Consider the following 25828-nt stretch of genomic DNA (forward strand, 5'->3'; position numbering starts at 1 on the left):
GCAAAAAAACTTGTTGTTCCTTGTGTTTCACAGCTTTATGCATAGCAATTTTGATATCTATTTTTTTGGATTTTGGATGTATAAGGAAACAGAAACGAGCCTCTCCCCCCCTCTTCCCCCCCCCCCCCTCCCCCTCCCCCTCCCCGTCGCTTCATATAAAATAACAAACCCTGCTAAATATTCCTACTATAAATCTTATGCATGCAATTATTATTTTAATTAAATAAATACATTCATTAATTGCTTTTAATTGACTTTCTTTGTTTAGTAGAACAAATTTTTATCAGATGATATTAATTCTTTTAATAATTTTAATCGTTATCTATTGACCAGAAGTTTCCTTTTCTGGGCCTTAATGGTCATAGGCCTTAAAGGGCCTCAAATTCTGTGACATAAAAGCAAAGCGGTTTGCATAAAACAGTATCAATGCCTCTATTATTAAAATATAGGTCCAGTTTCAGTTCAAAGCTAATAAACACCGACTTGTGCAACCCATTTAGCTTTTATTGATGGTCAAAGTTTAACGCAAGTAATAAGTAACGCAACTCTAACCGCCAGTCATGCATGACATTATGAATAATGAATATTTCTACAAGCTAAATACTTATATACAAGCATGGATATCACGTTTTCAACTTGGAAAATCACTGACCTCTAATAATTTCTATACGCTGGACCTGCATCAGCCGATCTGATTTTGTAGCAACTTGATTTTCGCCTGGTGCTGATAGCAGCTGTGAACGCCATACTGTGAGCGTAATCGAAAGTTAGTGATGGGTCATCTACCAACATAGTGTTAACACGAAGACCACAATTGTCAAGTTTAATTCTAGGGTTCGCTCGGTGCTTCGAATTGCCACAAAAAATAACTATTATTTTGTATGGCACGTCTTTCACACGTACCTACTTGTATAATCACTTCAGTGTGAAAAATACTCAGGGCACTGTTGTTAAAACTTATATTTATTTACCTGAAATACTATTAATAAAGGATTATTGAAAGACTCTTGCTGATCTGCGTCCTAGGAATGCCTTTAACTTGATGCAACGCCCTCTATCGGGGCTACGTGAAAGCAGCACGTAGTCCTGAAATCTGGTTCTGTTCCCGTAGGCCGTAGGAGATTATATGCCTGTTGTTTGGCTTGCACAGTGCACACCATCGCGGGTTGATCATCTGTATAAATAGAACAAGCAGTAGTTTAGTTCATTTGTTGATAGCTAGTGGGTGTACGATCTTTTACATACATTTGATTACTGAAAATGCAGATAAATGACCTAGGGAGCAGTTTTACGCAATTGAAACTGTGTTGATATTCAATAGATAATGTTTCGTACAATGTGATAATATAACTTGTGGTAATTAATAATTACCTACTAGTGTTTCTAGTTTTAGAAATCTTGGATGTGCGTTTGTTTGTTTACTAAAAAAAGGTAAGGATTTATAAAGTATCTAAATCACCAGCTTACTTAAAACATTTCTTGTACTTATCCAGCATGTTCACTTTCACGAATGCTACTTATCTAATTGATAAAATATATTCTGCAATGAATATGTTATACAAAGAAATCGTTTAGGATCATTCAAAAATTGTGTGTTATTTCCTACTTATGAATTTAACTATCAAGTTTTCATAGAAGAAGAAATATAGTTATATTTTTAACCCCCGATTCAAAAAGAGGGGTGTTATAAGTTTGACGTGTGTATCTGTGTATATGTCTTTGGCATCGTAGCTCCTAAACTAATGAACCGATTTTAATTTAGTTTTTTTCTGTTTGAAAGGTGGCTTGATCGAGAGTGTTCTTAGCTACAATCCAAGAAAATCGGTTCAGCCGTTTGAAAGTTATCAGCTCTTTTCAAGTTAATGTAACCTTCACTTGTGGGGGGTGTTATAAATTTTTAATTGACACTAGTTAATTTACTTATTATAGTCCTTTAAATAGTCCATGCCGCACGACCCATTTAGGTATTGAAACTACAAAGCTATGTTAACTCTCATAGTCATAAACCTAATATAAAGAATGACGGTGAAACTCTACCGTCAGGAAGGAGACATAACAGTTGTTAGAGTAAATTAAGTCTTGTGTACGATTAAGGAGAAGCTCGACCTTAGTTCAACGCATTCGGTATGAAAATCAAAATCTTGTGCTCATAACGTATGAATCGCACATTGCATCGTTTATCCGTTTGTGTTAAAACTTTGTACAGTTGTTGCAAGCACTTGCGTGAAGGTTTCTACAGCAGTACCATCAACGTGCAACCGGTGGTGCGCGAGTCAGTTTTTCGGTCCGCCTGTAAAAATTTTGCTTCATTTCAGTTTGCCAGCGCCTTGATTTTTTTTTGTGGGGCTTATGACAAATGATCATGACTACCACCGCCGCTTCGGAAAGCAAACTAAACTGCTGAGATGAGCCGATAAAAAACTCAATAGTTGCTCTTTTCGAAAGGCAACAGGTTACTTTAAGCTAATCAAATCAATATAACCAATCAATGAATATCTCCTGAGTCCTGCATGATATGCATTAAAATTCAAAATAATAAATTGAAATACGATTCTTAGGGGAAAGTTTTCATAAAGTGTGTCTAGCTGATTTAGCAATCAAAATTTAGCCGCAACATTTTCATCAGCATTTTATTTTGTAGAAATTTAACTGCAGAAATTGGACTCGAGTAGCATCGTATTACGCTTATGCTTTAAATGAAATGTAACTCGCTTAGTCAGTAATTAAAGGATTTGCAGACGTGCCACAACCACAATCATACGACAGCACAACGATTTCAAATGAAATGAAAACTTATTAAAGGGCAAGCGACGGGTCTGCTCGCGAAATTCAAATTTTACTTGGTTTTTCGCTATTTGTAAACTAATACGACAACGTTGGCTTATGGCACTTTAATTGCGGCAATGGCAGTATCATCCTCACAGGTTTGTATAAAAATCTTTACTTGGAAGGGTCCCGTTTAAGAAGTTAGTTCTAGTATCTACTAGTTTGTGAGTTATAGTTGTCGTATTAGTTTACAACCAACCAAGTAAAATTTGAATTTCACGGGCAGACCCGTCGCTTCCACCTTAATATAAAACTTTTACATGCGAGTTTCATGGAGTCCTGGCCTCTTAACTAGGACAGCCCGTATCACAGGGTATTCATATCTAGTAAATACTACGTGACGTGTAATAGGCAGGCAGGCAACACATCTACACTCGCCATTTTACATGGACAGAACATCGTAAGGAGGTCATGATCAAGACTGATTTGCGAGTGTGGAGGGACACAGTTCACGCGTGGATCGCGGCATACATTCACGGCGTGAAATAACGGCGCGACTTCACGTGCGAGTGTAGACTCGGCTTTACAGTTGCTTGAAGTTACTGAAAAAGGGCGTGAGGGGTTCGCTACTGTAGCCAACCCTTCACACACGTCCTCTACCTTACTGCCGGCGATGTTTTTGCCGCTGTCAGTACGGTTCTGGTGTGGTCCGTCTGAAAGCACCCTTAATGTTATTCTTTCACGCTTTTGATTACATAGCATATCTACAGATACCTACTCTAAGACCACCAATGAACACAAATATTTAGAACTAGTTTATTCCCAGCATGCTTTGCAATGCCTCTTTGTTTGAACCACTCGCGTAACACCTAAGTGTTGTAATTGTACTATATCGAAATCCTTCACGAAAGTACCGGCAACAACTGTACAAAGTTTCAACTTAATAATCGGATGAATGATATGCGAACACATAATTGTCGAACGGACGGACATATCTCTTTTCCTGTATCGTATCCCGCGCATTGGTAAGTTGTGACTAATTCTTATGCTACGTCTTTTTATAGAGTTAAAACTGTTCCTTAAATTCAAATTAACTGTGTCTTAAGTCAAAGCAAAGTGCGCTATAGACTGAGATCCCAAACTTTTTTTAATTTTATTTATACGTACCTACTAAAAAAATTGTAGTTATAAACAGAAAAAGAAGATAGAAAGAAGATAGGAAGCAGTACCTACCTAATCTTAATTTATTAAGAGATCTCTAACAGTGACGCTTGGTAGTGGGAGAGGTTGTAAAGATAACGCGGCAGTGTGGATGCACCTTTATGGCGAAAGCCTTGTGTTAAAGACGTTGGCCTCTTATTCGAGGGGACCGGCGTTCGATCCCCGTCACGCACCTCTTATACCGAAATTACACTATGCATTTAATGGCGCGACATTAGTTTCGCGACATTACTTTCGTAATCACTTGCACGTGTAAACGTCTACTTTCGCAATGCATGTATTATTTTCACGAAACTAAACTGCTTTCGTGCTCAACGCGATTTTTTAACCCCCGACCCAAAAAGAGGGGTGTTATAAGTTTGACGTGTGTATCTGTGTATCCGTGTATCTGTGTATCTGTCTGTGGCATCGTAGCTCCTAAACTAATGGACCGATTTTAATAAACTTTTTTTTGTTTGAAAGGTGGCTTGATCGAGAGTGTTCTTAGCTACAATCCAAGAAAATTGGTTCAGCCGTTTGTAAGCTAGCAGCTCTTTTCTAGTTATTACTGTAACCTTCACTTGTCGGGGGTGTTATAAATTTTTAATTTACACTTGTAGACGAAAGTAGTGTCGTGGAACTAATTTTCGGAGTTCTGTGCGTCTTTAAATGTCACTTGCTTTAACGACTGAGAAAAGTATCGTGAGGTAACTTGCATACCCGAGAATTCTTCACAATGGACTCGAAGGACTATGATGTGGAGTCTGCCAACCCATACTTGGCCAGTGTGGTAGGCAACCAAAGTTTTCTTATTTTAAGTATTAACATGGCGATGGGTTGATGATAATGCTATATTATGCTTTTTTCACCGTAGAAGTATCGTTTTAATAGTAGGTAGACATGTTTTAGTCTTTACCTAATACGCAAATATAGTAGTACGCAAAAGTAGGTAACAGTAAGATTTTTACTTACAATTATTATTCCTCCAAAAAGCTTGCCGAAATTTCCAAGAAAAATACAAGCAATATTAATTATTATTAATAATGTAAACATAATTATAATCAGCGATTAATTAAATTACGTTTAGAATGATGACGTCATTTACGCGATATTTCTTGACTAGATCGAATAATGTTTGTAGCCTTTCAATTGACAGGTATTTAATTTAGTGGATATTTCTTTTAAAATTTAAATTAGGTAAACGCTTAGGTTAAATTAATAAATATTAATAAATTTAATAAATAAATAAAAAAAATTTGGTAAACCTACATATAAAATTTTCTTAAACTGTGATCTACGAATAATAATATCTAAAGAAATCATAAAACCCATACTTTTGCCATCATCTCAACTAATCCCTGCCGGCTCAATGAGCGCAGGAATATCTATGGTGGCAAGAGCCCTTTTGATCGTAGGTATAGTTAAGAGAGCCATGCCGAAAAAGCCTACCGGCGCACTTATCAATCTCTTTCCTTCACGGCAGTTAATTTTAAATAAAATTACAAATAAAAACATAAAAATATTGTATTAGTATACAACCAAAAGCTACAACTATTGAAATTTTTAGTACTCACTCTGAACAAATGCCACAATTATGCCGCTCAGCAAACTTTATGCACAAATTCAACTTAAAAGCTATTTTAAATCCCGCTTTTAGTAAAAAAATCACGCAAAGTAAGGTTGCGTGCAACAGGTAAACACAAACTTGCTATATTTAGAGCAAAATCAGCTCTATTGATTTGCGCAGGGCTCATAGGACTGCATGGATGCAGCGCCGTGCGGTTGCATTTCACAGCGGCCCATCTAGAAACTACGTACCTACTATGTACTTACAGCAGAGAGCCATCTAGTGAGTTTTCCATGAACGTTCCTATGCACTGGGAAAACTTGTTGCTGTTTCACTACGACATGTGCATCGGAACCTAGCAAAAGGTAGCTCGAGTTGTAATAGTAAAGCGGAAGGTGACGCCAAGGGCTCTCCGCTCTTAGACTTTGCTCTTTATATTTTGACCGCGACTTTGTCCGCGTGGACTACATACTCGTAGTATTGACAACAGGTGTTGAATTTTAAGAAATTCTTTCTTAGCGGATTTCTACCTCATAATAGATATGTGCAGGTAAAATTTCAGCCCGATCCATCCAGTAGTTTGAGCTGTGCGTTGATAGAGATATATAGAGAGAGATAGATCAGTCAGTCAGTCATTCAACTTTGATACAGCGTGCAGAGAGAGAGAGTCTTGTGCGGAGATATAGCATTAATAGATTTGACATAGGTAGTTTTACGAGTCTGTTAAGTACACTGACAGCAGAAGGATTCAAGTCTATTATTGATGTATTTCTGCATAGGCAGTAATATCTCTCCACTTGTATCTTTTGCATTCCAATATGTTATTTAGAATGTAATTGTAATTTAGGTTACGACGGGACTGGCGTGTCCGTGTCGGACAAAAGTCCCAAAAAAATAAAGATTTAAAAAAAAACTTTTCCTTTCATATAATATTAGCTTATGCCTGCGACTTCGTCCGCGAGATATAATTTAACACTCAAGGAGACTACTTAGCTGTCTCTCAGTGATAGAACTTTCAAATTAAAAATAATTTTAAACAACTGGTGACGTAAAATTGAAGTGCAATTGTTTGGTTTCTACTGACTGTCCCTCTAACGTCTGCGTCCATCCCGCACCGGCATACCTACTCGAGATACAATCTGTTTTTCCTTAACTGACTTAAAAGGAAAAAGTAGCTGCTCAAGATCGAAGGGCCTCAAGGTCAGAGGGTACTCAAAGTCAAGGCTAGAGGGCCTCTAAATCAGAGAGGCTCAAGGCCGAAGGGGCCTAAGGTCAAAGGGGCTCAAAGTAAGAGGGGCTCTAGATCAGAGGGTCTCAAAGTCAAGGCCAAAGAACTTCAAGGTCAGAGGAGCTCAAGGTCGAAGGGCCTCAAGGTCAGAGGGGCTCAAGGTCAAGGCCAGACGGTCTCAAGGTTTCCTTATTTCTTGTACGGTGGTACGGAACCTTCGTGTGCAAGTCCGACTATCTAGGTTTTGCCCACATTCGCGTTTGTTCGAAGACCAAATCTGTGACGCGTTCTTTCGCAGGTATAAACAAAGACAAAGACAAACAAAGATTAGCATCTTGGGAGCGCAAATATTATATTATATTATATCGGTTTTTCGAACTATGTATCCTGCCCATTAACACGTCGGTTACTCTGGTTCTCCTACGGGTCATCTCATTTCTAATTTGTATGTAATACAACCCATTAATTTTCTTCTTTAGCTTCCTTTATAGCCGCAGTACCTTAACAAAACTTAAATAGAATAATAAAATCGTACATATCTTCTAGAACAAATGTATATAAAAAATGGTGAAACAGTGTTAAAAATTAGGTGTGTAAACATGCATTTAAAACAGATTAAAAAGTACAAATCTTTAAACAATAAACATTAAAGTGCTAGTGAAAACAATAAAAATGTGCCGTGAATTCATAAAAAGATAAAACTGGGTGTTTTAAAATGTATTTGTGGCGCTGACTGTAGACGTTACAAAAATGTTAAGCCGATGGAAAAGCAAAGACAAGTCGGAGAAATCCAGCAAGTCTTCAAATACAAGCGGAAAGAAAAAAAGGAAAGGACGCGATAATGGTGAGTTTCAACTTACAGCCCTATTCTTCAAACAACTTTCGAGGTTAGATTAACGGACAAGGAGCAAACTGAAAAAAGCGAAAGTTGACGATTCAAATTCAATCCTAATTTTATTCCTACCCACTACGTCTCTAGCAAGATTTTTCTTAAATGAAGGATAAGAATAATTAGTTTTATTAAATAAAGAAATAAAGAATATTTGTTCGGGTGTAGTTTTAAGGGTTCCGTATCTCAAAAGGCAAAAGGTGAAACGGAACCCTTATAGGATCACTTTGTTGTCTGTCTGTCTGTCTGTCTGTCCGTCCGTCCGTCGTGTCTGTCAAGAAAACCTATAGGGTACTTCCCATTGTCAATCATGAAATTTGGCAGGCAAGTAGGTCTTATAGCACAAGTACAGGAATAAATCTGAAAACCGTGAATTTGTGGTTACATCATTTAAAAAAAAAAACCTTAAAAAAAAAACTAGAACGTGTTTCAATTTTCAAACTAAGATAACTATACCAAGTGAGATATCATATGAAAGGGCTTTACGTATACATTCTAAAACAGATTTTTATTTATTTTTATGTATGATAGTTTTTGATTTATCGTGCAAAATGAAATGAAAAAATACCCGAGTACGGAACCCTCAGTGCGCGAGTCTGACTCGCACTTGGCTGGTTTTTCTTTTTTATAATAACGTAGAAATAGATTTTTAATCTCTTACTCCTCAATTCAGAAGCGGCTACTTTTTCAAAAACATGACTATGGAACCCTACGCCTGTTCTGACACGCACTTGACTAATTTTTTATTTTTACGTTAATTGAATTAGTTCCCTCCAATTCTATCAGCGTAAAATCATTTTATCGTATAAAATACTCTGAACCGGAGAAGTTCCTCAAATTCAGTAAGTAAGTATCAATTAATAAATATCGCATTCAATTTCCATGAAGCCTGAAATAACCAACTTTTTAACTTTAAGAGTGTCCTGGCAGAAGGTTGCCACGACACTGTTTGGCAATGCATGACATGATTTCTAATACTATTCTGTGGAAAGTTCAAATAAATTAGACTTTATACTTTGACGTAAGTTTTTTACACTTTTACCTATTATCTGTTATCTCCCAAAGCCACCATGATCCAAACTTGATAGTCGCAGATCGTACCTCTCTGTTTTAGGGACAATACGCAGAGAAACTTTCAGCTTTTATAAAATAACGTAGGTCTGGCACGCGTTGGCTCTTAGTCTAAAATGAAATGTGAAAAGTCCTCATCGATCCATTTACAAATGCATATTCCGTTGGTTATTACATCTCGTGGAGTAGAGTTACCTTTTTGTTTCGAGTTAAAATTCTCATAATTTTAATGAAAAATGAAAAAAACCTTTATTTACACTTAACAAAGCCTTAAAATAAACAACGATAACAACTGCGTTAGTTAGGTACAAACTGTGTTGCAGTTGTTAACGCCCACCTCCAGATTAACAACATTGGGTACTAAAGACAAGAAATATGTAACAATCTTAAAAATCAATGAATATTGTGTTAAATTAATATGCATTTGTGTGTGTGTGTGTGTGTGTGTTGTACTGTTTTATATGTATACGTTTTAAATACCTATCTAATATTATTTTCGTTGTCGTAGGTAAAAGTTTCACTCTGGGAAACTGTATATTTGGTATTAAATACTGCAACGAATTTGACTCCATGTTACCTACATTACGTAATCACACTAATATTATAAAGGCGAAAGTTTGTGTGTATGTGTGTGTGTACTGTGTATGTTTGCTCCTCTTTCGCGCTAAAACTACCGGATGGATTTGGCTAAAATTTGAAACGGAGATAGATTATACCCTGGATTAACACATTGGCTACTTTTTATCCCGGAAAAACAAAGAGTATACCTACCCACGGGATTTTGAAAAACCTTTAATAATAATCTTTAATAATCTTTTATTGTTTCCCCATAAAAATTACAACAAGAATTAGGTTAAACCACTGATGCCTAAAATAAGTTGAACACTTGTGTTATAGGCATCAGGGCTCTCCCCTTACAGAATTGAAGATTATGTTATAGTGAAATTTAATATATACCTACATATATACATACTAGATGACCTCTCTCGGAAATAGACTAAATCCATGTGGACAAAATCGCGGGCAGCAAGTAAGTACCATATAAAGTTTACGACAAATTTTTATGTTACCTAATGGTTGTCTACCATAATTTCGAGATTTGGTTTTTAAGATAATGAGTTTAGATAAAGTTGTTTACCAAACGGTACATCATGATCATCGTCAATAACCCATCCGACTCATTACTGAGAGTACAATGTCTTCCCTCAGACTGAATGTGACGAAGAAATGAATTACATGAGAAGGGGTTGGCTATAGTCCACCACGCTGCCCGAGTACACAAAACCTCACCTGCGGCCCTGTCTTTAACTCCTGACCTAAAAAGAGAAGTGTTATACGTTTGACGTGTGTATCTGTGTGTCTGTGTCTCTGTCTGTGGCATCGTAGCTCCTAAACTAATGAACCGATTTTAATTTAGTTTTTTTTGTTTGAAAGGTGGCTTGATCGAGAGTGTTCTTAGCTATCTATAATCCAAGAAAATCGGTTCAGCCGTTTCAGCTCTTTTCTAATTACTTTAACCTTCACTTGTCGGGGGTGTTATAAATTTTTAATTTACACTTGTTAAATTCATTCTAGTGTTTAAATAATTCCTAATATGCATTTCATAACTATTGTTCACAAAATAATAATAATGATAATCCCCGTCGTCTTATCTGCGAAAGGGTTGATCTCAGTCAGCCTCACTCTTTAGCTTAGTAAGGTCTAAGGTGTAATCCTCCGCCCGGTGTAATATATTTATGTAACGTGTATGTAAGTTTATTTAATTTTTATCTACGTACGTAGGTGTAAATGTGTTTATTTTGTACACGGGCGTGATAGTGAAAAATATAACAATAACTAAGCTTTATTGTTTTAATTATTGCTAGGTATAATACAGTGAGTTAATCTTATACTAGAATATGCCCGCGACTTCGTCCGCGTGGATATAGGTTTTTAAAGATCCCGTGGGAACTTTTTGATTTTCCGGGATAAAAATTTGCCTATTTCGATTACAGGGACGCAAGCTACTTCGCTACCTTTCATACAAATCGGTTAAGTAGATGGGTCTTTAGAAATCCCACGGGAACTCTTTGATTTTCTGGGATGAAAAGTAGCCTATGTCCGTCCCCGGGACATAAGCTAATCCTGTACCAAACGTCAGAATCGGTTACACTGTTGGGCCGTGAAAAGGTAGCAGACAGACAGACAGACAGACACACTTTCGCATTTATAATATTAGTATGGTGCAAAAAATGTCTCACACTGTATGATACTTTTACCTAGCAGAAAGCGTTCTTTATTTTAATCTTCATCCATGTGATAGCCCCAAGTTTTTTTTGCGACAGACACATTCTCAATGGGTTCGCCATTCAATGCTAAATAGAGTCCTCAAAAAGTATTTATTTTACATTTCTATACGCGGAATAAAAGTTTTAAGCTTCAAAGGAGTTGTTTGTACGGTTTTTAGGGTTCTGTACCTCAAAAGGAAAAACGGAACCCTTATAGGATCACTTTGTTGTCTGTCTGTCTGTCCGTCTGTCCGTCGTGTCTGTCGAGAAACCTATAGGGTACTTCCCGATGACTTAGAATCATGAAATTTGGCAGGTAGGTAGGTTTTAAAGCACAAGTACAGGAATAAATCTGAAAACCGCGAATTTGTGGTCACATCGTTTAAAAAAAAATTAAAATATGTTTCAATTTTCAAAGTAAGGTAATTAACTATACCAAGTAGGGTATTATATGAAAGGGCTATACCTGTACATTCTAAAACAGATTTTTATTTATTTTTATGCATAATAGTTTTTGATTTATCGTGCAAAATGTTGGAAAAAATACCCGAGTACGGAACCCTCAGTACGTGAGTCTGACTCGCACTTGGCCGGTTTTTAATCCTGTAAACCCTCCGAATAAAATACCACATCGGTATAATATAGAAAGGAGACATAAATCCGATTTCCTCATACTGTGTTATATTTGAATTTATTGATAAGTTACACGTGCCTGGAAAAGTAGAACCTTCTTTTGTTTTTGCTATTTGGCTACAAACTTACATTTAGAGGTAGGAGAAGGTTTGGCTGCAGATGGATATTGTTTTCTTATCGTTTAGAATTTAGGTAGATAAAAGTTAGGCTTGCGCTGGACGACAATCATGCAATGATGAGACCTAAAGATGTCTATTCACTCTTGCCTTGAAGTTATTTACGTTGTACATGGCAGGAAAAACACGGTCGCTGAGTAAGCATTCCACACTTACGAGGGCGGCACTGAAAATTTCGGGAATCAAGGAAGTGACACAACATTACTATTTAAAAATGTATTTATTGCTTTTCGAAGTATTCTCCGCGAAATTTGACGCTTTTTCCATACGATGGAACCAATCATTAAATCAACCATTCCATTCGGAAGTTGGGGTCTCCAAAATGGCCGTTTTGTAGGCGTCCACAGTTTCTTCAGGTGATGAAAATGTCTGACCACGCAATGTATTCTTTATTTTAGGTTTCTCGAGTCAATTCCATTTTCTCAACGACTAAACAAGTTTAACAAGATCTTGTGACAAGACCGAGAATCTTTTTTTAAATAAATAAATGGTATTCGATTTTTAAAACCAAGGAGTTTTCAATTAAAAAGATTTTAATGTGACAGGGACAGTGGAAATATTCCATTCCCGATACTTTTAGTGCAGCCTATGTAGCGATTTGTAGAGTAGATTGAATGTCGACCACACAAGGCTGCGATCGTTCACGGTTACTCTCTGCTCTGTAAGTAGGAGAATGATGAAGAAGGGAGTGAAGTTCCTGATCCCACTCTCCAAAATATATCAAACTAGTCGACCCACTCTGGCTTCGCTTGAGTGGAATTTTAAAATATCAAATTTCAACAAGGAGGAGGTTCTCAATTCGTCGGAATCTTTTTTTTTATACACACAGACACATAAAATACCAATTATGAGGCAATCAGTATTGTGGCTTAAAAAATTGCCAGTGGCTTGAGAGGAGCCATTATAGAATTATTTAGATCAGCGGTCTCGAAAGTTGAAATGGCCCGTATGATTACCAACCTTCTCAAGGAGCATTAACATTTTTAACATTAAAAATAGAACAGGAGAAACTAGATTTTTATTCAAATAGACTTCTGCAAGCGCTTTTGAATCCTCAACTCAAATTGAGTAGACGATTCAGAGATGAATGACGTTCGAAAATAGTTCTTTATTATACTTTTTTATTGTTTCAGAAGAGGACTGGCAAGGAGACCCGAGAATTGATGGTAACTATATAGACAGTAATAGCGACTCGCCCCGGCTTCGCACGGGACATTTTGACAATTATTGTCATTCATCATTATTGAATCACTCTATCTATTGGTGAAATCCGTTGCGTAGTTTAAAAGATACATACAGAACATACAGACAGCGGAAAGCGACGTTATTTTTAACCCCCGACCCAAAAAGAGGGGTGTTATAAGTTTGACGTGTGTATCTGTGTATCTGTGTGTCTGTGTATCTGTGTATCTGTGTATCTGTCTGTGGCATCGTAGCGCCTAAACGAATGAACCGATTTTAATTTAGTTTTTTTTGTTTGAAAGGTGGCTTGATCGAGAGTGTTCTTAGCTATAATCAAAAAAAATTGGTTCAGCCGTTTAAGAGTTATCAGCTTTTTTCTAGTTTTCTTGTAGAAAAGAAGGTTAGATAACCGTTAGGTTCATAATCATGGACGTATTATAACTAACTATCTCTATGTTCATAATATTATGTCAATAGACAAATGTCAAACTGTCAAGATGGACGTTGCCTAAATACATAATTATTTATTTGAAAATGATGTTTTGGAAAACTCAAATACTTTGGATCGTCGGGGGTGTTATAAATTTTTAATTTACACTTGTATATTATGTAGATGTCGGATAGAATATATTGGTACCATAGAACAATTGGGAGGCTTCGATCGTGTCACCGCCCTAATGACACAGTCGTACAACTAAGCAACTAAGGACTAATTTTTCAACCGTCAAACTTCCGGCAAATAACTTTTATCTGTTGAATAAAGACGTATTGACAGATTTTTTATACAAAAACTGTCAAATTATCTAATTTATTCCTCAGATAAAAAATATTTGACGATTGAAAAATCTGCCCAAGCATTCGAATAGAATGCCGGATGGAATTTTAGCGATTGACACAGTATCATCGATGTACATGGATGGGCCCTTCGAAGATAAATAACGCGCTCAAAAAGTCAATAGAATTTGCAAAAGTCTATTAACTTAGTCAATGACGATGACGTAAGATTCAAGCGTATTTTTGCGGACGGAATTGTATGGGAAAGGCTAATCCATATACATCGATGCACAGTATAGTGACGAGGTGAATAATAAATTTTTACTAAAATATACTTTTTGTTGCCATACAATAGCCATATCTCTGCCATATAAGATTTGTATGATGTGATACGCGTAATTTCGCCAGTCAACTACTTATTTATCAAGATCTAATAAGTACTTCAGAAATTATTTATTAGGGAACAGATAAACCGACAAACTCATACATACATAGAGTGCTATACACATACCTTTTGTGATCAGGTTATAAAATAGGCTAAGTGCAAGTCAGGCTCGCCTAGCGAGGGTTCCGTAGTTAAAAAATATGAATCAATCTACGTCTCATTAATCCTTCGCTTATTGAGACTGCAAAGAATTGCAAAACATGTGAATGTGACTAAGCCCCGTTTTTAACCCCCGACCCAAAAAGAGGGGTGTTATAAGTTTGACGTGTGTACTTATCTGTGTATCTATGTTACTGTGTATCTGTCTGTGGCATCGTAGCTCCTAAACTAACGAACCGATTTTAATTTAGTTTTTTTTCGTTTGAAAGGTGTCTTGATCGGAAGTGTTCTTAGCTGTAATCCAAGAAAATCGGTTCAGCCGTTTGAAAGCTATCAGCTCTTTTTTAATTACTGTAACCTTCACTTGTCGGGGATGTTATACATTTTTAATTTACACTTGTTGTCCGAAAGCTTAAGAAAATTTTTTTTACCAGGGGGGTTATCTGATGGAGAAGCGAGTCGAGGGCCGACCCGTGGACGTCCAAGCCGGCGAGAAGATCCACGCCGACACACATTGGCAGGCAACCACAATATCTACATGCATCACCACCACCCGGCAGCACATATCAGCACAATCGAGATCGAGGTAAAGACTTAAGGCCGTAGTGACGCGAGTAAATCCGTAGACATACTCGTAACTGCACGCATTACGTCTACGCGAACGTTCACGCCACGCAAGCGGTATGCCGTGTCTCATACAGTTCCATACATTACAACAATAATTGTACGCGCTACGTCTACGCTTACGCAGCCCGTGTAAACGAACTAACACAAAGCGTGACGGTGGCGACGAACGATTCTTATTGCATGGCAGGACGCAACAGTCTCTATGTACTGTTTTATATTATTTATAGGCTTGAGTCCATAATCTAAGTTCCTGAACAAATATCGTGTTCTACGAAGCTGTAAAATTAGTACCTATAACATTAGCCATCAATTTATAAGCAACCGGCCAAAAAAACCGGTCGATTACGAATCGGACTTGCACACAAATGGTTCCGTACCACTGTACTAGATATAACTCTATGTACTTTTTACTTTTCCAAATTTCCAAGTCATTTTTAAATTCGTCATATTGCCTTGTTATCAATATTGGTTGCTAAAGAAAAAATCGACATACACATACTGTGAAAATTTCAACTCTCTACCTCTACGGTTCATGAGATACCGCCCGATGACAGACAGACTCCCCGTGGCCGGTGGTATCCATAACGGATTTTCCTCACGAAAAAAAAGATATGATATTTATTTAGGTACTATCCGCGACTTCGCCCGCGTGGATCTAGGTCTTTCTAGAAACTAGGACTAGTTCATCTAGGACTTTCGAAATCCCGTGGGAACTTTTCGATTTTCCGGGATAAAAAGTAGCTCATGTGCTGATCCAGGATATTATCTATCTCCAATCCAAATTTCAGCCAAATTCGTCTAGTAGTTTTTGCGTGAAGGAGTAACAAACACACACACACACACACATACACACAAACTTTCGCCTTTATAATATTAGTGTGATTTACAATTTCAATTTTGTTTGCTTTAATATTTTGCAAAGCTTATTTTACTATTCATTTCTATTTACACTATTTTTTTTAGTATTCGAACGCTTCTAGCATGGCTTCCCATAGATTTTATGTTAATTTTTTGTTTTGTTTTATATATACTAGCGTTACAACAAAGCGCAGGCACTCGTGAACATGCCTGAGTATGCGACAGTAAACAAATATCGTGACATGAAGACGAACCGAAGTTTTGATCCACGAGTGAAAAAGGTATCATTACTTACATTTTATATTACATATTTTATTTTTATTAACAGGGCTCTCTCCGTCACTTACTCCATACAATCGTAGTTCTAATTTCATTTGAATACTATGCAACCAAAGTCCATGAAATTTTGCAGACATACTCTAGAAACTAATATCTGTGTCTGTGGTGTTTTAGATTTTTCTAAAAATATGTAGTTTTAAAATTACAGGGGCTCAAAGATTTGTATGTGAATTTTTAGTACCGCGTAAATTTGAAACCGAATATTTTACCAGAAATCTGGAAAACCACAGGCATAGATATTAGTTTCTAGAATATGTCTGCAAAATTTCATGGACTTTGGTTGCATAATATTCAAATGAAATTGGAACTACGTTTGTATGGAGCGAGTGACGGAGAGACCCCTCTTAAAAGAATTCGCGTCGTTACTGCAGCGCGTTGGTAATTGCACGTCATACAAATAGAGTTGCGAACCAATATATTTTTATTATTCTTTACTTAGTACTAAGAATATAAAACTTATACTACTGTATGCTTTGAACAAACCCAGCTTTTATTATTAACGGTTTGATGCCCGCGGTTTAGTCCGCGAGGGTTTAGGTTTTTAAAATCCCATCCCAACTCTTTGATTTATCGTTACCTACCTAAAAACTACCCATGTAAAAATTCACGTTGAAATTTTTTCGTCATCCAGTTCGAATAATTTTTGTTTTTAGTAGTGAGATGAGAAGTTGTGTGCTTCGCACAGCTGCAAAATTATCTACGCTCGTGCCTTTGAGTTTTTCGCTCGCTACGCTCAGGATTCTACTTTTGAACCACTTCGCTCGTGGTTCAACCTTAGATCCTTCGCTGGCGCAGAATGCAATACAAACACTCGCGCCAAAGAATGACTTTGCAGCCTTGTATAACAAATAACTATTAACGTATTGTTTTTGTAGCCCCACATGACACACTACCCGCAAACGAACAATGCTCTATTTGACGATGACCCCGGCGTTATGTCGGAGGTGGAAACGTCTTCTACTGGGTTTCGACGCGGTGGTAAACAAAGATCATCACTACCGGTGGTGAGGACGCCTAGTAAAACCCTTGAAAGGCCTTTGGGTGAGTATGTTTTTGTTCTGAATTTCTTATCCTAGATTAACCCGCAGCGTAAGAGCCTACCAAGGCGAATGCAATGCAAGTTTGCTCATCATTTGATGACCACTCCAATGGCGTATCCATTCTTATCATTCTTATAGGCATACCTTCGTGTTTACCCCATAATGCATGGTTCGGCATGAGTTCTTTTGAGTGCAACAAAAAACAATGTTTGCCTCAGTCGAAACTCGTAGATTGCCTCAGTTGAATCTATCTTTACTGGTATTATAAAAATATATTTAAATTTGTAAATTCAGGCGTAGGACAAATCTCCGGAACTTGTTTTGCGATTCTGTAAATTTTTGCCCTGATACATATTTATATTATTCCCGAATGCTATGGGCGTATATGCCGTACTTTCTTTATCTTCTTTTATTTTTTTATTTCATTCAATATGGCGTCTAATGGGCGCCATATTTTTTTTCATAATTTATTTTAATGTCTTTATAGCACTCATAAGGTTGAGAAATAACTTATTGGTTTTAGAATCATTAAAATCGATCCACGCGTTAAGTCTGTAGAGCGCCACAAAGGGAAAAATAAACATAAATAGATTAATGAATACATAACACTCCTTCACGTTGCTCAGTCGAGTAGTGTTCATACATTGCGTTCGGTGTGTATGGCACTTGCGGCGTGGCTGAGTCTAACATTTAATGTGAGCTTAGTGTGCAATATCCTTAAGGACCATAAAGGATTTAAAGCTTAGTGTTACAAAGAAAATCAAGTATGATTAGATTGTAAACCATAAAACATTTCTTTGTAACACGAAAGCTTAGTGTTCCGCTCCCGATCACTTTCAGAACTTTCTGAAATGAAATCTTGATCTTTGAAGACTAGCGGAATTCAGATTAAAATCTGTTAGTGCTAGATAATATCTTTGTGAAGTTCACTGAAAAATTTAATATAAAATCTATTAGGCCAGTTAGCTATTAAAATGATAACAAGTAAAAATCAGTCTTTATTACTATCTCCCTTTTATAATGTTTGCATAAATTAAACAAATATTATTTAAGGTTATGTAAACATGTACATTAATGTAATTTTTCAAATGCCACAATTTTAATTTTGCCATTTTGAGATTTATGCGTTGTGCGTCTTAACAGGGCTCTCTCCGTCACTCGCTTCATACAATCGAAGTTCCAATTTCATTTGATTATTAAGCAACCAAAGTCCATGAAATTTTGCAGACATATTCTAGAAACTAATATCTGTGTCTGTGGTGTTTTAGATTTTTCTAAAAATATGTAGTTTTAAAATTACAGGGGCTCAAAGATTGGTATGTAAATTTTTAAGAGCGCGTAACTTTAAAACCGAATATTTTAACAGAAATCTGGAAAACCACAGACATAGATATTAGTTTCTAGAATATGTCTGCAAAATTTCATGGACTTTGGTTGCTTAATATTCAAATGAAATTGGAACTACGTTTGTATGAAGCGAGTGACGGAGAGAGCCCTGTTAACGTAAAAAATCTAACTAACAGGTGAAATTAAAGTTGTATAGCTGACTATCAGCTAAATATAAAATTGGTAAAATATGGCTGTTTTGGGCAGGTTTAGTGTTTCTCCAGTACCGAAGCGAAACGAAGCGAGCTCTGTTACCCAACGAAATTACCTCAATAGATACTGTAAAGGCACTTTTTGTACGAAGCTTCCCGAAACAATTGACAATGCAATACATGGACAGCGCACACGTTAAGATCTACATCCATGATTCGTCCAAGGATATGTTTTACGAATTAGAAGATGTCAGGTAACTATAATATATTTTATTGCTATTTTGAAGATACCCTACTGGAAAGTTTCGGAAAATTATTAAAACATATTATTAATCTTTCAACTTTTCTCAGTTTTATCTGCTTCATAAGATTTTTTTAGGGTTCCATACCTCAAAAAGAAAAAAGGAACCCTTATAGGATAATTTTGCTGTCTGTCTGTCTGCCTGCCTCTCCGTCTGTATTCTGTCCGTCGTGTCTGTCAAGAAAACCTATAGGGCACTTCCCGTTTACCTAGAATCGTGTTTGGCAGGTAGATAGGATTTATAAGGGATACTATAAGGGATATTGTCCACCAAGTGGGCCGGGTCGAGCTGCATTGCAAAAATTCGCCTGCTAAGCAAGTATAATGTCGATCTACCATATTTTGTCCAAAATACTTGCGATATTGTACTATTTGCTGATGATACGTCTTTGATTTTTAAATTAGATAGAAATGAGAATAATTATGACGATGTAAATAGAGCCATATCGCAGGTCACTCACTGGTTTACTGTTAACAATTTGCTTTTAAATGCAAAGAAAACCAAGTGTGTCGAATTCGCACTGCCCAATACCAAGACGACAAATAACATAAAATTAATGATAAATAATGATATGTTGAAAGTAGAGGAGACCACCGTGTTCCTGGGGATAACTTTAGATGCAAAGCTTCAATGGAACGCCCATATATCAACACTTGCTGGCAAACTCAGCTCTGCTGCTTACGCTGTTAGAAAGATTCGACAGATAACTGACGTGGAAACTGCAAAAATTGTATATTTTGCCTATTTTCACAGTATTATGTCTTACGGAATCTTGCTATGGGGTAAAGCGGCAGATATTGGAAAAATTTTCGTTTTACAAAAAAGGGCAATACGCGCAATTTATAATTTAAAACCGCGCGATTCCCTACGAGAGAAATTTAAGGAAATAGGTATTCTTACAGTAGCTTCTCAATACATTTACAATAATATAATTTTTGTACGACAAAACATCCTCAGCTACAAAAAAATCGGTGATTTCCATGACAGGCCAACTAGAAATCGTAATAAGCTCGCAACTCCTACGCTCCGCCTCAGAAAAGTGGGAAAGTCATTTGTGGGAATGAGTGTAATATTTTATAATAAAATTCCACAGTCAATATTAGACTTGCCTTTACCAAAGTTTAAAAAATCCATTAAAAGTATGCTCCTGGCAAAAGCATATTATACAATCGAAGATTATGTAAATGATAAAAAAGCATGGATTTGACTCGCTCCAGCAATGCGCGGGTCTGCAATTGCTTGTATAGTATAGAATATTATTGTAAATTGCACAATTGAAAAGAGCAACCGCCGAGTTTCTTGCTGGTTCTTCTCGGTAGGAACGGCATTCCGAACCAGTGGTAAATTATTTGACGATTCAAAAGCACTTGTAAAAGTTTATTTGAATAAAAATCTATTCTATTCTATTCTATTCTATAATATGAAGCTGCATGGACTAGAGGCAGGACGGATACTACAAACACACATACAAAATACTCGCACAACCTTAAGGCCCGACCCGTCTCTAATAGACGCCTTCCTTTAGTGTTCGTAGAGTAACGTTTTTCCAACATAAAACTTCAAAGGTTTTTTAACATAAGCATGCTCTTGACTGATATTGCGAAAACCAAATAAAATTTGAATTTCGCGGGCAGACCCGTCGTTGTCGCCGCTAACCGTATCCCCGTTAACGGGAACAGCGGGATTGCGCGCGTGCTTGCATAGTAGTAGGTGCCTATTAAAAGTATTCTATAATAGGTGTAAGTACGATTACGAAAAGGGTACATCAATCGTAGCAACCTACTAATCTCAATTGTTGTGATTGGCTGAATTAATGGTGTTGTTACTGCAACAAAGAATTTTATCCAATACCCTAAATATCACTGAATGAAGCAATAGAACCAACCAATGATCAATGAGCTTGGTGGCTATCATTCAGTGTTTGCACACTTCACGACCGTTATGAATCTTGTAACAAAACCTCGTACCTTCATCTACACTGGCAGGCGTCAAAGGCTATGAAACGACTATAGGTACGTTACATGAATGAGTAAGTACTAAGCACCTACCACCTCTATGATAGGTACCTATCTATGTGTCTTGGGCTGTCATGGCAGCGTGACAAAGAGTTTTAAGAGAGGTCTCTCCGTCACTCGCTCCATACAAACGTAGTTCGTCTCTCATTGGAATACTAACCAATCATACTCAATGGAATTTTGTAGAAATGTTCCGGGAACTAATATCCATGCCTGTGAATTTCCACATTTCCGTAAAAATATTCGGTTTCAAAGTTACACGGTCTTAAAAATTCACATACAAATCTTTGAGCCCACAGGCACAGATATTAGTTTCTAGAATATGTCTGCAAAATTTCATGGACTTTGGTTGCTTAATATTCAAATAAAATTGGGACTACGATTGTATGGAGTAAGTGACGGAGAGAGCCCTGGTAATTCTGGGACCCGATATATCCAATCTCCAATAATGAATTCTACGTAATACTGCGAATCCCTGGGTTTGTGCGATTCAACGAAAATAGTCAGTGTCGACCCGATCCGCCTTCACTCGAGTGGAATTTTTCAAAAATCGATGAGGGGATGAAATTCCTAAAATATTGTCATACATTTCTTATATCAATCAATCAATCAACCTGTTTGCGTCCACTGCTGGACATAGGCCTTTCCAAGAGCGCGCCACCACACCCAATCCTCCTTCCTCATCCATCATCAATAATCTTTAACATAATTTTACATGTTTTACATTGGAAAATCCAAATATGTACTTACCAATTTTCATGGGTATACCTTAAAAAATGACGGACAGCCATAAAAAAATCAACCAGTATGTAACGTCTTTAGTAGTAGAATTTGGAAAAAATCTCTCTTTGTGGGTTAGACATCGATGGTCGGAACGTATTAAATAAAATATGATTAAAACTATAATTATACTTATTCTTAGCTTATTGCAATTTATACTAAATATTAGATAAATTACCTTATAATAACCTATTATACTATACTTTTATTTGGTAAAACTTACTATAAGTATTACCCTTTTTCCTAATGATTTCTTGAGAAAACGACTGTTCAGTTAGACTCGCTAATTTATTCGCGCCAGCAATTATTATCTTCTCGACGTACGTAGGAGTAAAATCTTTAATCGTTCCAGCGGTGTTGAGGTTCAATATGAAGCAAAAGCACTTTTAAGATAATATTATATTAATATCATGTTACGGTCCAAGTAAAACAATAATAAATAAAATAAACAAACAAACGTACCTAAATAAAAGCAAGTCGAATCGGATAATATCAGAGGGCATTTGATTGTTGTTAAGGAAATAATAGGCAATTTGACGAATGTACGATTTTCGTTTATAAAAATAACTTTAAACTAATATAATAATGTAATATATACCCACATTAGAAAGCAGCGTCATTAGTTTTTAATCGTTAAAAAATTCTTATGTCTGGTTTACTGTCCAGAAGTTACGTGTAGTGCCGGATTTAACGAATTGTTCGTAACTTTTAAATATTATGGGGGAAGGTGTATTATTATGGGGATGAGGGCGGTACTGGAGCGGTACCGGCGTTGCGCGGTAGATACCAGCGAGCTCCGGCTCGACGGGCTAACGTACATTTCGGTGCAGACATTCGACGGTGTTCCCGTCTTAGGGGATCTCGCGAAAACTTTGCAAGTTCGAAATTTTCTCTCTCGTTCATACGTAAAAATGTCGTTTTCGAAACCGAGAAAAGAAGGCATATATCATATACACGATGAACGATGCCCGTAAGTAGAATTTTATTAAAATTTCACCACACTTTACAGTCGAAATATCGAGTTAAAAAGTTTTTGTTAGTCGCAAAAATATTGGGAAATCCTGTTACTTACTTTAAATGATGACAAAATTTAGGTTTGAATGGAACAATAGTTTATTTAATTGAATGATGATTAAATACGAAAAGAAATAATACCCAACTGAGTTTCTTATAGGTTTCTTACCAGACCAGGGCGCGTTTGGAACACTTTTAGCTTTCTTTATAAATTGCAATTATTTACACCACGTAAAAATAATAAACAAATAACAAATACATGTAAATATAATAAAATCGTTCGGAAGAAAAATATTATTTTTACTTTTAAAGTTCATCATAACCTAATTAAATATTTTAGAAGACAGATACATACATCATATACTATATTAGCATCGCAGATTACAGCTCGTTTTAAACAATAGACGCATATTATGAAGTACTTACAAGTACCTTAGGCTATAGGCACACCTTGGAATACAAGACTTCATTCGGACTGTTATTATGTATTCTGATCTAGAATTTATTTTGTCACGTTCTATTATATTATGTATATGTATTAGAGACGTACCTATATACCCATAACTTCGTTGGCGTGAATTAAAAAGTTTTTAAAAATCCTCCCAAACTTTTTAAGTTTCCGGGACAAAAAGTAGGTAACCTGTGTCCGTTTCCAGGATATAAATTATATCTGTTCGAAATTTCATCAAAATCAGTTGAACAGACCGTGAAAAGACATCAGATAGACAAACACTTTTTTGCATTTATTTTATTAAGTATAATATTTTTTTTTATCATAGGTTTACCTAGAATTTATCTCGCTGATTTTATTAACCGGACGTTATTTTGTAGTCAAATAAAAATGTTCGTAATAAAGTGGGCATATGGCCAACCTGAAGAGAGGCTATTTATAAAAATATAATGCTAATTTAAATTGTGGGTGTTTTATTTTTTGTTGGAAAAGAGCAAAAGGGCTAGGCATATTGTTGCTTTTGTTAGCGCGGAAGTAGGAAGCTCCTATTTCCGTATTATGATATTATTTACGCTAGGGGTTGTACCGAACGCCTCCCACTTTTCGCGTTCTATCTTGGGAGGCTTTAGTTAATATCCAAAAATATTGAAAAATATTGAAATTATTAGAAAAGTCGCAGAGCATACATTTTTGTTTATATATATAATATATAAACAAAAATGTATGCTCTGCGACTTTTCTAATAACTTTAAATGTCATTTGAAACATCGAATACAAAACATTTCCAAAAAGCTGATTTTAGAGAGCTTTTGATACTTTTGATTTGAATTACTTGAGACATGTATGTACATGTGATGAGACTTTTGAGCTAACTAGCATATCAAAATACAGATTTATACAAACTATATGATCGCTTATTATTGCCTCAAAGGAAAGCTTAGTCTCTCAGCGGGCGATAGGGAGAGCTATGTTTGGAGTTTCTCTACGTGATCAAATGAGAAATGAGGAGATTCGTAGAAATACTAATGTAACCGACATAGCTCAACGAGTTGCAAAGCAGAAGTGACAATGGGCGGGGCAGATACTATAGAAATATAATAGGGGGGCAGATATAATAGAAATAGTTAGAGGTTCCCGGGATCAAACCTCTGACCTCCCGATTAAAGGGGAAGACCTCTTTGCTTGGTGCTTTTCACTTCGGGCTAAAATACCTATCTCACTTTTCTATCAAACGATTTTCCCGACCATCCATCAGGCTTGGCTGAAATAAAATATCATGAAACGTGAAACTTCCATTTTCATAGAATCTTTCTTTTAACTTTTTTACCAATCGCTTCCAAATGGAACTGATTTAATTTACCTATCTATAGCAAAACCTTTTAAATCTATAGGATCGATACGGAACTAATGGAATAGATACTGTGCTGTTTCGGCGATAGAAAACACCTCTTCACGTTATGAATGTATACATGTTTTCAAAAGCTTTTATTTAACTTGCAATGTTTAAAAATGTTGATATGTTTGTTCGGGTGGAATATTGCAACTCAGTTATTTCGCAGCAAATATCGACATTTTGTATATGCTATCAACAATCTGTATACTCTCGTATTACATAGAGTACCTAAGTATTCCATATAACACCTAAAACATTCAGGCAATATATAAAATATTTTTTATTTCATACTTTACCTAGGTGTTCTATACAAGTCCTACACAGCAATAGGAAATGTATGAAATTCGGGATGAAAAATGTCTCCAGGTTGAAATATTAGCATATGAGTGCGATTATGTTTGTCCGTCTGTCATCTAGTAATGCGTGATGGTGAGGGTTCAATGTGGGCCAGAACGAAATCTGAGCACCCCGACTCCACTTGTCTGTCTTACCCCTAGAGTGTTTTTGTATAGCGCGCTTTACAAAAACGAGCGAGTCTTCTGGCGTAGCACAGTCGATGTTATGTACAGTCAATGTACGTTATTATTTATTTCAACAGGGCGCATTTACGGGATATACGAGATAGATCAGTACTACGACTGTTTGAAGCCACTGACATCGGTGGAGGAGTATTCCCGGGGACAGTGGGCGTAGGGTCTGTTCCGATGCCGCCGGGCGCTGACGGTTGTTCGTCTTCAACTTGCTGGGACCAGGTTTGTAAAAAAGTTGTGCATGTTTTAGGTAAAAATTCTTTTTTTTTAAACTTCACTTGTTGCACAGCCAATGAATAATGAATACATTGTTTGAATACAAAATTGTTGTTACATTGAATGTGCTTTGATGCATTCTAATTCGCAGCGATGCGAATTTTCTCGCTCACGCGCTTTTAGCTCCGATCGATGGCCGTGCGCGAAATTTAAACAATAACCGTTAAAGATTTTGTTTCGGGAGTTTTCACAGGTGCTTTTAGTAAGGTCGCATATGAAAAATCTTTTCAGTGGTTTTTATGGACTATCTCCATTCTAAACTTAGAAATGAAATTCCCTAGTTAGTTTTTCTTTTAGATGAAAAGCACCTATGTCGTTGCCGGTGTACAAGCTATCTACCAAACTTCATCACAATCAGTTAAACGGAT

General features: G+C 36.5%; 2 protein-coding genes and 1 long non-coding RNA gene across 14 annotated transcripts in view; 1 reads left to right on the plus strand and 2 right to left on the minus strand.

The window, feature by feature from the left end:
- The window catches only part of LOC123880727 (coiled-coil domain-containing protein CG32809), a 140750-nt gene that overhangs the window by 27676 nt on the left and 87246 nt on the right, over positions 1-25828 (plus strand). For 6 of the 12 annotated variants that reach the window (XM_045929015.1, XM_045929014.1, XM_045929024.1 and 3 more), the window contains exons 2-8: positions 7241-7605; positions 12931-12963; positions 14732-14883; positions 15959-16063; positions 16997-17162; positions 18755-18953; positions 25253-25406. In XM_045929015.1, coding sequence (XP_045784971.1) covers positions 7512-7605; positions 12931-12963; positions 14732-14883; positions 15959-16063; positions 16997-17162; positions 18755-18953; positions 25253-25406 — 903 coding nt within the window. In that variant the 5' untranslated portion in view covers positions 7241-7511. Of the gene's footprint in view, positions 1-1215; positions 1432-3597; positions 3792-7240; positions 7606-12930; positions 12964-14731; positions 14884-15958; positions 16064-16996; positions 17163-18754; positions 18954-25252; positions 25407-25828 lie in introns of those variants that run through there. The other 6 variants (XM_045929017.1, XM_045929020.1, XM_045929021.1 and 3 more) reach the window with 5 other exon arrangements.
- LOC123880732 lies at positions 659-5714 on the minus strand. The gene is made up of 3 exons (XR_006799327.1): positions 5541-5714; positions 972-1174; positions 659-748 (listed from the first exon to the last, which is right to left on the minus strand). It is a non-coding gene; the product is annotated as an uncharacterized LOC123880732 (long non-coding RNA).
- The window catches only part of LOC123880731, a 46760-nt gene continuing 34687 nt past the window's right edge, over positions 13756-25828 (minus strand). Inside the window, exon 10 of the transcript XR_006799326.1 lies at positions 13756-13770. The gene's annotated coding sequence lies outside the window, so the exon portion shown is untranslated. The remainder of the gene's footprint in view (positions 13771-25828) is intronic.

The sequence above is a fragment of the Maniola jurtina genome, chromosome Z (genome assembly GCF_905333055.1).
Source record: "Maniola jurtina chromosome Z, ilManJurt1.1, whole genome shotgun sequence".
Classification (NCBI taxonomy): Eukaryota; Metazoa; Arthropoda; class Insecta; order Lepidoptera; family Nymphalidae; genus Maniola; species Maniola jurtina.